The sequence below is a fragment of the Littorina saxatilis genome, linkage group LG10 (genome assembly GCF_037325665.1).
Source record: "Littorina saxatilis isolate snail1 linkage group LG10, US_GU_Lsax_2.0, whole genome shotgun sequence".
Lineage (NCBI taxonomy): Eukaryota > Metazoa > Mollusca > Gastropoda > Littorinimorpha > Littorinidae > Littorina > Littorina saxatilis.
Window position 1 is genome coordinate 29,903,884 of NC_090254.1, and position 14,886 is coordinate 29,918,769.

At 40.8% G+C, this 14,886-nt stretch overlaps 1 protein-coding gene across 1 annotated transcript in view; it reads left to right on the plus strand.

Annotated features, from left to right (window-relative positions):
- The window catches only part of LOC138979016 (phosphatidylinositol 4,5-bisphosphate 3-kinase catalytic subunit delta isoform-like), a 164,418-nt gene that overhangs the window by 80,914 nt on the left and 68,618 nt on the right, over positions 1–14,886 (plus strand). Inside the window, exons 12-15 of the mRNA XM_070351832.1 lie at positions 766–869; positions 5,230–5,283; positions 6,538–6,720; positions 13,781–13,905. Coding sequence (XP_070207933.1) covers positions 766–869; positions 5,230–5,283; positions 6,538–6,720; positions 13,781–13,905 — 466 coding nt within the window. The remainder of the gene's footprint in view (positions 1–765; positions 870–5,229; positions 5,284–6,537; positions 6,721–13,780; positions 13,906–14,886) is intronic.

A 14,886-nucleotide genomic window follows, 5' to 3' on the forward strand; every position in this document is an offset into this window, starting at 1 on the left:
ATAGCATCTTGACCTTGCTTCAAGGTCAAGGTCGCAGGGGCCATAAATGTTGCCTAAAAAACAGCTATTTTTTACATTTTTTACATTTTCTCTGAAGTTTTTGAGATTCAATACCTCACCTATATATGATATATAGGGCAAAGTAAGCCCCATCTTTTGATACCAGTTTGGTTTACCTTGCTTCAAGGTCAAGGTCACAGGAGCTCTTCAAAGTTGGATTGTATACATATTTTGAAGTGACCTTGACCCTGAACTATGGAAGATAACTGTTTCAAACTTAAAAATTATGTGGGGCACATGTTATGCTTTCATCATGAGACACATTAGGTCACATATGATCAAGGTCAAGGTCACTTTGACCCTTATGAAATGTGACCAAAATAAGGTAGTGAACCACTAAAAGTGACCATATCTCATGGTAGAAAGAGCCAATAAGCACCATTGTACTTCCTATGTCTTGAATTAACAGCTTTGTGTTGCATGACCTTGGATGACCTTGACCTTGGGTCAAGGTCACATGTATTTTGGTAGGAAAAATGTATAAAGCAGTTCTTAGTGTATGATGTCATTGCTAGGTTTAGTTATTTGACCATGTCAAGGTCAAGCATGTGAGTCGTATGGGCTTTGCCCTTCTTGTTTTGTTTGATTTAGTCCAGTGGTTTTCGCTGCTGGTGCAGTCAATGCCACCTCATGAGAAAACAAAGTAGGTGTTTGACATGATGTGTAAAGTGGTATAACAGTGATGTAACTGCTGCCTGTTTTCAGGCACAGTGGCGCTGAACCCACTAGGACATGATGCCACAACCCTCTCTCTGAGCTTTCCTGACTATAACGTGCGCTCTTCCATCGTGTACCCCCCTTATCATCTGGTAAGTGTATTTGCATGCATTGATTTCAATGCCATTAAAGGCCGCTGAGGTCATTGGAGATATTGCTAAGCAGTACTGGGAAGGCAAGACATGGCAAAGCTCAGTGTCAGAAGCTCAGCTCTGAATCGCAGTGATTTTTAGTGCATTTACTGAGCGAACGAGAAAAACAAGAAGTGCATTTGGCTGCCTGACTCACCTGAGTAAATGAGCGAGTCATAATAGGGTTGTTCTTAGATACATATGAGCTGTGCAAACTGACAGTGGTTTTTTTTAATTAGCAGATAGCTGTCAACTATGATTTTTTTTAGTGTTGTTTATATTAATTAAATAAAGTTTCAAAAAGTGTGCTTTTCACCCTCAACATAGTGGATTTATGACATCAGTTTGCTGGACAGATCACATATGCTGTTGTTAGAGGTTCAATCACATTTTATTAACATCAATTGTTTGAATACCGTACTTTTCGGACTATAAGGCGATACTTTTTTTTTTCACTTAAAATCGTGGTGTCGCAGGGCCAGACTAGGCTAAGAGGAGGGGGGGGTTGCCAGTGGTGGTCCAGGGGGATGTTCCCCCTGGCGGGGTCAAGGTATCCAATGCAAAGCCCCCTGAAGCTGATGGGTAGGTCATATTCTGAGATAGGAAAATGGTCGCTCCTTGCATGAAACGGCATAAAATAAACAATAATAACAAATGTTTTAAATAAGTGAGGTACATGTTTAGGCTGGGGGGGGGGGGGGGCGTTCCGCAACCCCCATAACCCCCCCCCCCCCCCCCCCCCCCCCCCCCCCCCCCCCCCCCCGGTAGTCCGGCCCTGGGTCGCCTTATACACGACGTTGCCTTATTCTTGGATAAAATAGGTTTCACGAGCATTGTGAACTTGAAATCAGATCTCTCTGGATTTTCTGGGAGTGAGAGTGACGACGACAACGAGTGACGATTGAGGTACCGCTGATCTTCTTCCCTGACTTTCTGTTTGAAACAGTGTTTCGTGATGATTTTGAGCGGTCGCCATGGTTGATCATTGATGGGGTTGTTTTTTTTTCCTACGTACGATGTTTTTCCTCATTTTTTTTCTTTCTTTTTTTTCTTTCATGCCGTCGCCTTATGCATGACACCATCGCCTTATCCATGACATCGCTTTATTCTAGGATTTTTTCAGTTTTATTTTTAAAAGTAGGGGGTGTGCCCTATACACGGCAGTGCCTTATAGTCCGAAAAGTACGGTACATGTTGCACTACACATGCATTCAGAAAAGAAATAACTGGAAAAAAAACGCCTGGAAATAAAGCACAGTACGAATTTTTACGGTTGTGACACAAGAGTTCCACTTTCGGCTTAAGACTGACGTGAACAATTGTGCATAATTTGACTCTTCTGTACACTTATTCATAAGCACAAGGTAGCTGAGCAATAGCAATACAAATATGGTAGTCGTTTGTGAACAGACAATGCAGGCATTTTAACTTGCAGATGCCAAAACTACATGAGTTCTCCCTTCCAGGGGAATTCCCACTACACGAACGCTATACTGACTTCGACTTCGAGTTATTTTCTTCCCGATACGTAGGCAGTTCTGAAAGTCCTTGGAATCTCATATTATCGAACACCTCATCGTTAATCTAATCACGCCATTTTCTCGAATGATCCTTCCAGAGCTGCCATACGCTTTGACAATCTATAAAAATACCTTTCAAACACGTCAACACGTCCCGCAGTGGGGCACTGCGGTTATGAAATTAAAAGCCCCTCCTGTTTTTGGAACCGCAGGAGCTTTCTAGTTTGCTGTTAGGTAGATTTTTGGTTCCTCTTTCCTGTCATGCTCTCTTTTTCTTCATGAATTCTTTTCTTTTTTCTGCCTTCTTGCTCATTCACCTGTATTTTTTCCAAAAATCTCTTCTCTTGCCGCTTGTCTTGCGATTCATGTATAGTTTAATCTGTTAGTGTTCTGATGTAAGTCCAGCAGTAGTGGGAATTCCCCTGGAAGGGAGAACTCATGTAGTTTTGGCATCTGCAAGTTAAAATGCCTGCATTGTCTGTTCACAAACGACTACCATATTTGTATTGCTATTGCTCAGCTACCTTGTGCTTATGAATAAGTGTACAGAAGAGTCAAATTATGCACAAGCCTATTTTAACATACTGGAAACTGGTAATCTTCCAGTAGGTATTAATTTAGTTTTACTAAAGCCTGCTGGGACACAAGTAATGGGTTAGTGCATTTGTAAACAGGAATCGCTTGACAAGTGGCCCCCTTCATCCCCCCCTTCCTCGTCCTGATATGGCTCTGCGTAGTCGGCTGGACGTTAAGCAACAAATAAACAAACAAACAAACAAACGTCAACACGAGTGTTTTTACCAATACGACCTCTATGACCCTCGTTAACTCTCGGATAGCAGCATCCAGGCTCTCGTTCCTCCGAGCTTTATGTTTACATGTAAAATCGGGGAAAACATTGTAAGGGGCCAGTTAAAAAAAATGTAGTAAACGAAACCTCAGGCAGACACCCGAAGCTGTCAAAAATTCGATTGATTTGGAAGCTGTGCAAATCTGGACATTGCCATGGTGTAGCATCAACCCTCGAATACCTGTGTTTGGTGCTAGGCTTTAAACACCACGGGCAGGCAATGATGCACGTACCGATCTAAGGTAACCGTACGCTGCTCCCCTAGTAGAATTGAGGCTTTAAAGAAATGGGACCAACTTCTTCTTGCCAATGTTCTGAGATCATCAATCGTTCTGAGATCATCAATCGTTGATAGGCGTGAAGTTGTTTATGAACATCCAAACTGCTGATTGGTGTATTGCCCGGGGGTCAGATTGATAGACCCAAGTCCCCATTGCCTGTGACAGCCTTTCCAGAAGCCTTACACTCTCTATAGTGACACTCCCGAGAGCATAGTGTGTGTGTGTGTGTGTGTGTGTGTGCGCGTGTGTGTGTGTGTGTGAGAGATGGGGTGAGATAAAAGAGCAAGATATAAGGCAAGTCTGGTTGACCCTCATCATATTTCAAGGTCACAGTGGGATCAAGTGTGGGCCAAAAAGTAGGACATTTATTAATATTTTCTTTAAGATTTTTGAAACATGATCTTTGAAACTTCATACACTTCCAGGGTTTGATTACCTTCATACATGAACCAAGTCTGTTTGACCCTCATAAAATGTCAAGGTCACAGCAGGATCAAGTTCTGGTCAAAAAGTAGGAAACTATCATTTTCTTGAATGATTAAATTAAGAGACAGAGCTTTGAAACTCACAGGGCCTCATGACCTCAAGACATGATTAAAAAATAACACGCAATTCTCACTTTGTTGAATCTTTTTGAAGCCAAAGCTTAGTGTAATGTGAGTATTTGTGTTTGTGCAGAAACTTTGTTTTCTGGTTTATACATGTATTACATATGATGAAGGTGAGTCGTATGAGCATTTTTGCTCCTCTGGTTTAGTTTCAGACAATGTTTAAATGTAGAAGAAACCTTTCTGGGTTCCCGCAGTGGGGCACTGCGGTTATGAAATTAAGGCCCCTCCTGTTTTTGGAACCGCAGGAGCTTTCTAGTTTGCTGTTAGGTAGATTTTTGGTTCCTCTTTCCTGTCATGCTCTCTTTTTCTTCATGAATTCTTTTCTTTTTTCTGCCTTCTTGCTCATTCACCTGTATTTTTTCCAAAAATCTCTTCTCTTGCCGCTTGTCTCGCGATTCATGTATAGTTTAATCTGTTAGTGTTCTGATGTAAGTCCAGCAGTAGATAGGTTAAGCCTATTTTAACATACTGGAAACTGGTAATCTTCCAGTAGATATTAATTTAGTTTTACTAAAGCCTGCTGGGACACAAGTAATGGGTTAGTGCATTTGTAAACAGGAATCGCTTGACAAGTGGCCCCCTTCATCCCCCCCTTCCTCGTCCTGATATGGCTCTGCGTAGTCGGCTGGACGTTAAGCAACAAATAAACAAACAAACAAACCTTTCTGGGTTTTTATGTTGGATCATGAACAGAAATAATGCAGCAAGGTGCCTAGTATTTTTTGCCCACTGCCATGCCAAACCAAAGTATTGTGGGAAAGGGGTACAGTTGTCAGCTTACAAAGTATGATGAAGATAGAGTGTTTTTTTCTGATGCAAGGCTTTGAGGGTATGTCAAGTGTGGTTTCAAGGCTTGCACTTGTTGATTATGGTAATTTGTGAGCTAGTCAGCCCTTACAGAGAGTGGTTGAAATTGTGTGTGAGTGTGTGTGTGTGTGTGTGTGTGTGTGAGTGTGTGTGTGTGTGTGTGTATGTGTGTGTGTGTGTGTGTGTGTGTGTGTTTTGAGTAAGCTCCTGACCCGATATCACCCGATAATTATGTGAAATACACTGTTGCAGGTGAAGGAATGTGCTGCCAACAACATGGAGCCAGAACGCACTCCAGGATCTCCTGTAAGTCTGAACTTAGTGTTTGCACAGTATACTAGCGCTTGACTCTCCTGTGCATTCTACTGACGGTCGGTTCTGGTCAAAGCAATCGCCTGGCCATGCAATGTGAGTAACATGCTTTCATGCTTTGAGGGGGTGGTGCCCATCTCCTCTTCCTTGCTGCCTTCCCCGACCCTGAAATGGGCCAGGTACACCTTTACTCTATAATGGAAAGGCGCTGGTTCTGTGCGACGCTTATTAAATTACATATTCTTACGCCGAATCACATATAAGCATTGACACAGTTAGAGATGCTACAGGTCTGAAAAAGCTCTCCCGTCAAGTTTAAAGGAAGCAACCCCACAAAAAAAGTGCTGCCTCAGTGCGTTTGTAAGTGCGCTAGTCCATGGGGGTATCTCCCCTATGGCGTGTGTGACGTCACTACCGCTCCACAGCACGTGGTCTAGTCATACGACTTTTTCAGCGAGAGCGAACGGTTGCATGTTTTTGCTCTGAGGTGACCGCTCACTTCTTCTTCTTCAGCGTTCCAGAATTGTGTGAGCTCGTTTGCCCATTTGGGTTCCCCACACTATACTCTGAGAGCATAGTCAGCTCACTCCGCTTTCGTTGAGTAGGCATGCTGGGTATTTTCGTGTTTCCATAACCCACCGAACTCCGACATGGATTACAGGATCTTTTCCGTGCGCACTTGGTCTTGTGCTTACGCGTACACACGAAGGGGGTTAAGTCACTAGCAGGTCTGCACATAAGTTGACCTGGGAGATCGGAAAATTCTCCACTCTTAACCCACCCAACTTACTGAACCCGCAAATATGATGGCAGCTATGTATATTCTTTTAGACTGGAAGGAAAGCAATGCACATGTTACGTTTGACGTCACACACAAGTATTACGTGATAAATTTAACTTCTGATGCCCTTTGGGGCCCTGAATTGCATTCTAAATATTACCTTCAGAATATGGCTAATTGCATTCTAAATATTACCTTCAGAATATGGCTAATTGCATTCTAAATATTACCTTCAGAATATGGCTCATTCTAAATATTATCTTCAGAATATGACGGGGGTCAATTATTGTTTCAAACTTTTGCACTTCCAAACTGATGACAAAAAAGATGTGTTGTCAAACCAGCATTTTTTTTTGGTCCTCGTGGAGCATATCGGCTTCTGTTACATATGCTCCCCTCTGAACCACACAGAAAGTGGTGACAACAAACATGTTATAGTGTGTCAAGAGCTGTATGTGTTGGTGCAGAGCATGAGGGTGAGCAAGCTGCACCTGGATCAGCTGCAGTCGGCGCTGGGCCAGGAGGAGCTGTTTGAACAGGACAAGGACCTCCTCTGGCTGCTCCGCTTTGAGGTTCGCGACCGCTTCCCCCACCACCTCAGTCAGCTGCTGCAGACTGTCAAGTGGAACAATCACATTGATGTGGCCAAGGTGGGTTGCACACTCTCTCACACTGTTCATGCTCTTCCCACATCTCGCCTCGTCTTCTGTCACTGTCTATGAAACAGGGTTGAAATGTTATTGCACTAACAAGACAAGTATTTCTTGTATTCACGTGGATCCGATATATCCGTTTGTCCGCATTTCCTTTGTGTTTTATTGTAATGGAAAGTTAAACATTTAATTAAACTGAGTCACGAAAAGATAATAACTGGCGTTTTCGTCTTTGCTTTGGGTTCTTCCTTCTGGAATTTAATGTCACTTCCGTGGAAATAACTGAAGTTGTTTGATTTTTGTCTTGAATAGCAATGTTTTCATCGCTTTAAGTATATTTTATCTACCAGGAAAACGTAACACAATAGAACTTTTTCATCCTTTTAAGTTATTTTTCACCCACCAACTTTTTGACTGTGACTTTTTTTAAAATGAACCAATTGACTGAAGAAAAAGACATGAGTTAGTTTGCATAAATAAGAAAGTAAATGCTGTCAATCCACATACCTTGGTTTTGGGTTGGTGAGAACTATAAAGGCTCTGTGTATAGAAACTAGGTCCAGGGATTGCTTCAATAATTATGTTCACACAGTGACACACACACACACACACCCACACTCACTCACACACACACACACAAATCTCATACACACAAAACACACACACACACACACACACACACATACACACGCACACACACACACACACACTGTCTGTTACACGACACTTGAGATTGCCACAAGTTCTCAAACGTCGTATAGTTGTGTTCTTTTATTCTACGTCGCCCGTCTTCGCAGCAACAGAAAACAACTCGTCAAATTGAGTTCGAGGATTTATTCAGCATTCAATACATACAACTGCACAACGTAGCAGAACTCAAATAGAAGCTTTTTTAACATTCAAATCGCGCTGGCATATATAGTAAATACTCAATCTCGAGAATATTCCAGACCGAACATGATACAACTACATTATACGAGCCGTGCATGGACTAAACTAGCGACATTCTCTTATGACGTACATCAAAAGCGCCGACGCACTTAATCCGAACGAACGCCACGAACTCACGACTAAAACAGCATGGTAAACAACTTGTTTTGACAGGACTAGAAAGTTCACCTGCATTCTCGTCCAAGCATAAATATTGTGTTTACAAAATATAATATCGGTACTTTCCCACAAAGTACAAATAAGTCAACTACATGCAACACACAAAACTGAACCAAAGCTCAGCAACGGTAGCGTTTCCTAACACTGTCTAAATAAGCTTCAAATATATTGAAAATGAACCAAATGACTGAAGAAAAAGACATGAGTTAGTTTGCATAAATAAGAAAGTAAATGCTGTCAATCCACATACCTTGGTTTTGGGTTGGTGAGAACTGAGGCTCTGTGTGTAGAAACTTGGTCCAGGGATTGCTTCAATAATTATGTTCACACACATTCAAAAAAAACACACACACACACACACACACACACACACACACACACACACACACACACACACACACACACACACACACTTCATTTACATTTCAACACTAACAGACAGCAAATTAAAGCTCCAGGGGTCGACACTAACTTATTTGGCCTGGCCCCAGAGATGGAAATAACAAAAATCTGGGGCCCACTCTTATTCATGCTAAGTATATATATATATACTTGAGGAGGGTCTGATGCTCCCAATAGGCTGTCTGTGAAGGGATATGTATTTCTCTCTCTATCTCTGCTAAGAGATTTTAACAAATCTCGGAAGAAAGTCTCTGCTGACTTTCAATTGTTTCTTTCACAATTTCTGATGTTTTATAATGTGGTCACCGTGAAAGTTGCATCGCCTTTAAAGCGATCCAATTGAATAAAGCAGAAAACTTCTTCTTTACCAAGTCCTGTGTTGAACAGCAGTGAAAAGTTGACCGCTTTTCCTGTTTAACCTTTTCAAAATTAGATCTAACTTGTTCACGTATCCATTTCTGGATCTGCAGGCTGGTACAGAGTTACCTTCCTTTAGGCTTTTTCAAATTTCCCTTGTTTTAACCTAATTTCTTGGTTAAAACTAGTCTAAATTTCTAAATTCTTTCTTAATAAATATCAATTCTACACTTTGGCCTTAAATCAAAGTGTTTCCCTTCACAGATATCCTCTTGGGGTTGTCAGATGAGGGTAGTCTCCCATGCCAACAGAAGCTACCATTCAGAGAATGGTTTGCTTCTTAGTTGGATACCATGGGTTGACAACTCTCGCCATCAGTACCACCTGACCACTGATGAGACACAATAGTGTTGAAACACGTGTCTGGTCTAGGTACAAATACAATGGTCCTCCTCAGGACTAGATTACCTTGCGATACTTTGCAAATCTCAGCCCCCCTTGAGGAGGGTCTGATGCTCCCAATGGGCTGTCTGTGAAGGGATATGTATTTCTCTCTCTATCTCTGCATCTCGGAAGAAAGTCTCTGCTGACTTTCAATTGTTTCTTTCACAATTTCTGATGTTTTATATATATATATATATATTATATAGAAATTTATAATGAGAGCGCTGCTAAAAATGCCAAAATGTGCACTCGATCGCTGGCACTTTTAAAGAAATTATATATATGGCCAAGAATCTGTCATGGCGTCGAAAGAAGGAAAGCGCCCGCTTGAATTATTTGGCAGGCTCCTGCTTCTAATAAACTTTTTTTGCAAAGACCATTTTTGTGTTGGATGAAAGAGGATGAATGGACGAACGTTTTGGTATAACATGGTGGCAAATTTATGCCGTAAGCAATGAATAACAGACTTGTAATTCCAACCTTACCTAGTCATTCTGGAGAGAAAAGCGTTACGCGATTTTGGGTGCTTTCAGTTTTGTAAGAACTGTTCTCCGAACACCTGCGCGACAGGTAAATCCTTCATACAAACCAGACAGGAAATGAATGCAGTGTTTAATGAGACCAAAAATGAGCTCGACGGAGCTGCCAACTTCGTTCATTTCGCTTGGAAAAGTGATGCGAGATGTACGTTATTATCCTATTATCCTTGTGTCAATTCGGTATCGGTCAGTCAAACGGTCGTACAGTCCGCGGTAAATGTAAGATGGCCGCCAAAGATCGATTTCGAGGTTCACAAAGTCTACTAAGTCTAAACAAATATTTAAAAAATTGCTTGCAATGCATGCTTCGTCTGTGATTCGTGAAAATCGACACGATTTATTGATTTTGTGTAAAGAAAAATTACTTATAATCAAAATAAAATGTTCTCGTTTTGCCGAGATGTTGTGACGAGCGTGACCTAACTAGTCTCCCTTGGTCATTTGAATATGATCTATCAATGACAACAGGACTTTCACACCTACGTGCGAGATGGACGAGCCCAGCCCTACGGGTAAGTGTGCATGGTCGTCATCCAAATAGTAACGTACATACTTTTGAGAATGAAACTGCTATAAATCGAGTGATTTCTTACAAAACATTATGAAAACAATGTTTGAAAGGAAAAAGTATTCGTACCTGAATGATTCAGTCAAAAATCGGAGGCAGTCGGGCTTTTGAATGTTCGCAAGGTTGAATATTGTTTTAGATTTGTTGTAAATGTAACGTACTTAGGATTTATTCTGCATTTCTTGCTTAGGACGATAAAATTCTAAATAAAAAAGCATTTTTTAGGAAGTAACATGGTTAACATTATCAGGGAGTAAAGAAAACAACGCGTTCCATCCCGATCTGGCGATTCGATTCATTGCACGTTACTTTACAACAAGGCTTTCGTGTCGGCTGTAACGTACAGTTCAAAATTCCTCTTTTCAGTTTTGGTGGTGAAAAATGTACGGTTTGCAGAATATTTTGTCACTAAGCTTTCAAAATTGACTCCTTTCATCCATAATTAAGCATTTTGGGTTGATATCTCCGAGCTTCGTCACTTTCACCCGCCGTACGTTAGTTTACTATATCGATGTAGTGGTAAAGTAGCGTACGTTTCTGTCTTTGTCGAATCGAGTGTTTTCCTAACTTTTTTGATGTAAGATTTGCGTGATATATGTTGAAGGCCAGTGTTACCAACTTTGCTGAAATTAAAAACGCCGAACACCTGTGGTTTAGTTGGTCACATCCCGTACGTTTGTTTACACAAAACGCTGGCTCTGACCGGATGTGTAAAGTGACATACGTACGCGCTACACGGAATGTTCCACTTTCCCCCACCGAATTCATGGAGACTACACGTTTTAGGATGTGGATTTTGCTTGCCTTCCATAACTTGTCTTCCTGGCTGTTGCAGTTGGGATTTTTTTAGGGGGGGGGGGGGGGGGGTATTGTGAGTTGGTGTAGGTGTTAGTGGTGCTTCTGATAGGTCTTTATTTATATGATATCAGAGCTTGCTGGCGACTGCAAATATTCTTAGTGTTATTTATTTTCAGGTGTATGTTTGTTTTCATAGAACCAACAAAACAAAAAGATTGTTTCCAAATGAGATAATTAAAAAGTGGACAAGTGAAAATATTAAATTTTAGGATTTTGTTTTTTTTGTTTTTTTTGTTTTTTATACTATACATAAAGACAAGTTTACAATATAAATTTTAGGATTAACTTTTTATTTTTATTTTAACCATGTGGCATGTGCATACACTTTTTTAATGGCTGGATTTGTGCAAGAACCATGTCACCTGGAGTTTAAAAAAGTGTTTTGATCTGGAGGGGTGGATAGATGAGTGCGGATTTTTTAAAGTTGAGATTTTGTATTTGTTTTGTGGTTTCGACTGTTTTCTGTGGGGAGAGAGGTATTTTTAGTTTATAAAAAGACATATTGTTGCAATGGAAAGAAAGTTGTTTGGCAGTATGTCTGAACATTGATTTGCAATTGCGAACTAGGTTTTGTGAAAGAGATGACATAATGGCTGTGCTGTAGTGTATTAGCCTTGGTATTCACATTCAGCTTTAAAGGTGGTGAATTATTATGGGTATTTTGACACACATTACTTGTAATAGAGAGGCATTTCAATGTTTTCACCACAGCTGTTCTTCATGAGTTATAACAATTTTTAAATTGTCTTTGCAGATGATGATGCTGCATGATCAGCAAAGGCTACGTTTCCAGCAGCAAAGAGATATGTGGTCCAAGTATTTCCACGACTGGATCAAGATTCTTTTCTGTATTATGGAGCGACCAATAGCTACACGCTGAGAGTCAAGCTGCGACCAAGAAGAAAGTGGTTGGATGACGAATGTTTAGAAATGCTACTGCCTCCAAGTCCAAATACAACCAGACCCTACAAATGCATGAAGCTCTAAATACTACTTCATCATTTTGTGAACAAGAGAAGCAGCTGTTAGTGCAGTACCAGAGAAGTTTGACTGGTGACAGGAAGGAGAATTACAAGTTGAACATTTGATTAAGGCAGCAACCTTTCTTCGCCTGTACCAGAGGCAGAGGCGGGCCAACATGTCGCAGTAGTCGGTCATGCAACGATCAGAAGTTTCTCTGTGTAAAATAACATACCATCTGACCACACTGGGTCGGGAACAACACAAATACAACAGATTGTACAGCATTCTGGGTTGTTTGGCCATATTTCTAGTTTAGTTGATCATATACAGTTGTTTTCAGTTCACCATGTATTTTAATTTAATATCTTCCACTTGAACATAATAGTTTGAAATGGCTTTGGTGTAAAGTAACGTACAGCTCAGCTGTGCGAGAGCAAACTGGATGTTACCACTACAAAATTCAAGCGTTGACTGAAGCTCTCAAGGTCATACACGCCGTATAGGTGGGGTTTCGGGTAGTGTTTGCTGTACATGATTGTATCCCTATTTTTCAACCTCATAGCCCCGGAAAGTCATAAATAGACCACAGCTTTAAAGAACCGCACAGGATAGTACATTTATCTGAGTGGTGAAATGTTATTTCTTTCAGAGTCCGCCTTTGTTTCTTTTAGTTTGGTTTGTTGTTGTTGCTTTTTTTGTCTTTTCTTTTCTTCCTTTCTTGCTTGTTTTCTTTTTTCTTTGATCCAGAAACAAACGTCGTAACTTATAACAATGCCGCATACAACCAATTAATAGCAATAAAATGGAACACAACAAGCTTAGCCTATAAACATGCTCGTCACAAAACTGTGAGACTGGCGAGAGCAGATTTATTTTTCATTGAAAACATTTGCTTCAATGCTGACAATGTCTTGGTGGGGTGCTTGAACATGTGGTGTCCCGGGCTGAGCTTGACTGTCTTCGCTTTAAATTCCAATTGTCTCAAGTGGGCCTATTTGGACGAAGCTAAGTAGACAATCAGCAGATTCTGCGATATTATGATCCTTGGAGATGAGAGGCAGAGACTGTCAAGTGCTCTTAAAAGGACCAGTTGGTCAAAAGGAGTGTGATTTTTGCTCACATCTCCTTGCCATTAAGTCTGGCAATCAAATGTTGGAGAAAACTCTCAATAAAAGTTACATCACATGTGTTGGGAAGACCTTGGGAAAGAAATGAGACCTCAGAATGGGTCCTTTTAAGAGACGACTGCCCAAAGCAGTAACAATAATAGATTGTAAACACCGCGACATCACAACATAGTGTGTAATTTCTGCACGCGGCCTGCGTGCGCTGTAACAATCTACACGAAGCATCTGGTGAACAACGAATCGAGGGTGGCTGCTGAAAACACATTCGTAATGTCGTAGTTTAAACCGCTGGCCAATACACACACATGCTAGCAGGTCACATGGTAAGGCTATTTTTAGCCGTATTTTAGCCATTATTTTTGTGCTAATTTTCGTTTTGAACTTTTTATTGCATTTTTCATATCTTTCTATCTATCTATAAATTCATAAGTGTATTTCCCCTGTAAAGGCCTACCGTAATTTAGTCCAAAGTTGACTTTGTAAAGTCTTTTTAACAAAGCTTTGTGCAGCGAGCTTCATTAAGTAAAGTCGACTTTGCCCAACTAGTATTAGGCTTAATCTGGATCAGCTGATTACATTTTTGTTGTTGTGTTTTCTTATTTAGTGAGTAAGTCAGTAAAGCCATAGTGCATGCATCTGTCATCATTAGCAAGTGTTTTCAGTGTGAGCTGTGTAATGTTCTGTTGAAGATGATTGTCCTGCTGGAGAGCTGGCCAGGATTGGAGGTGGATTACGCACTGGAGCTCTTGGACTTTGAGTTCCCTGAATACCATGTTCGCAAGTTTGCAGTCAAGTGCTTGGATAGCGTGTTAGGGTGAGTAATGGCTGTTTTCAGGTTTCTTTCGCCCCTTAGCCACTCACTCACCCACCCCCTCTGCAAGTATAACAAAAGTGTTAAGTGTCTTATAATAACTGATGTTGGTCTGAGATAATCCTCTGAAATAATATTTTAGAGGAGTCTCTCAGACCAACATTAAGAGCTGACTAACAAAATCCAATGTCACATTGGACATGTACATTTGATCTGGTTCCACTGCATCTGACATCTTTCAGTGACTTCATGCACATATATTTGTAATCCAGCTTTGCCTCGTCTCTTAAAACCATTGTTTTTTGCTTCTTGTTTTTGTCATTGTTTTGTGTTAGTTTGTAGTGGTTCAGTTATATTAGTGCCAGGGTGGGACTTTTAAGCTTATTTGTGATTTTTCGAATGGTCTGAAATTTTCAAATTGTCAGTTCTACAGTAATTGCATTTAGTTTAGTTTTCACTCTCAATGCCTTCTGATCAACGTTACCCAATAAAGACATTACATTATAGTAATAGACAATTTTCCAACGTAACTGTCAGGATTATCAGCGGTCCGGAGGAGAAGGAGCCCCTGTACCGCAGACAGGTTTTTCACATCATCTGGAGCACACTCCACGCCTCCGGCTGGCTGTATCCAATAATAAGGACGATCAACCAACTATTATGTGTATGCCATTAAGTGTGCACAATATGATACCCTTTTTTTTGTTGAAAATCAGCGTTCATGAGTTTATCAGAGTTCAGAATTTTAATGTTGTGGAAAGGATCGCTGTATCACTTAGTGTTTTAATTGAGGTCACGTAGGTTTGGCTTGAGGTCATGTGACTTTAGGAAAATACACGTGCTTAGCGAACACTCCCAGTGATCAGTAAGCCATCGGTGATGATTATATTTTTGAAAGAAGCTGGAGAGAGAAAACAGCAGCCCTGAACCTTGAGAAGGACGGAAAGAAACTCTGGAGGATCATGAGCCAAATCAACGATCGAC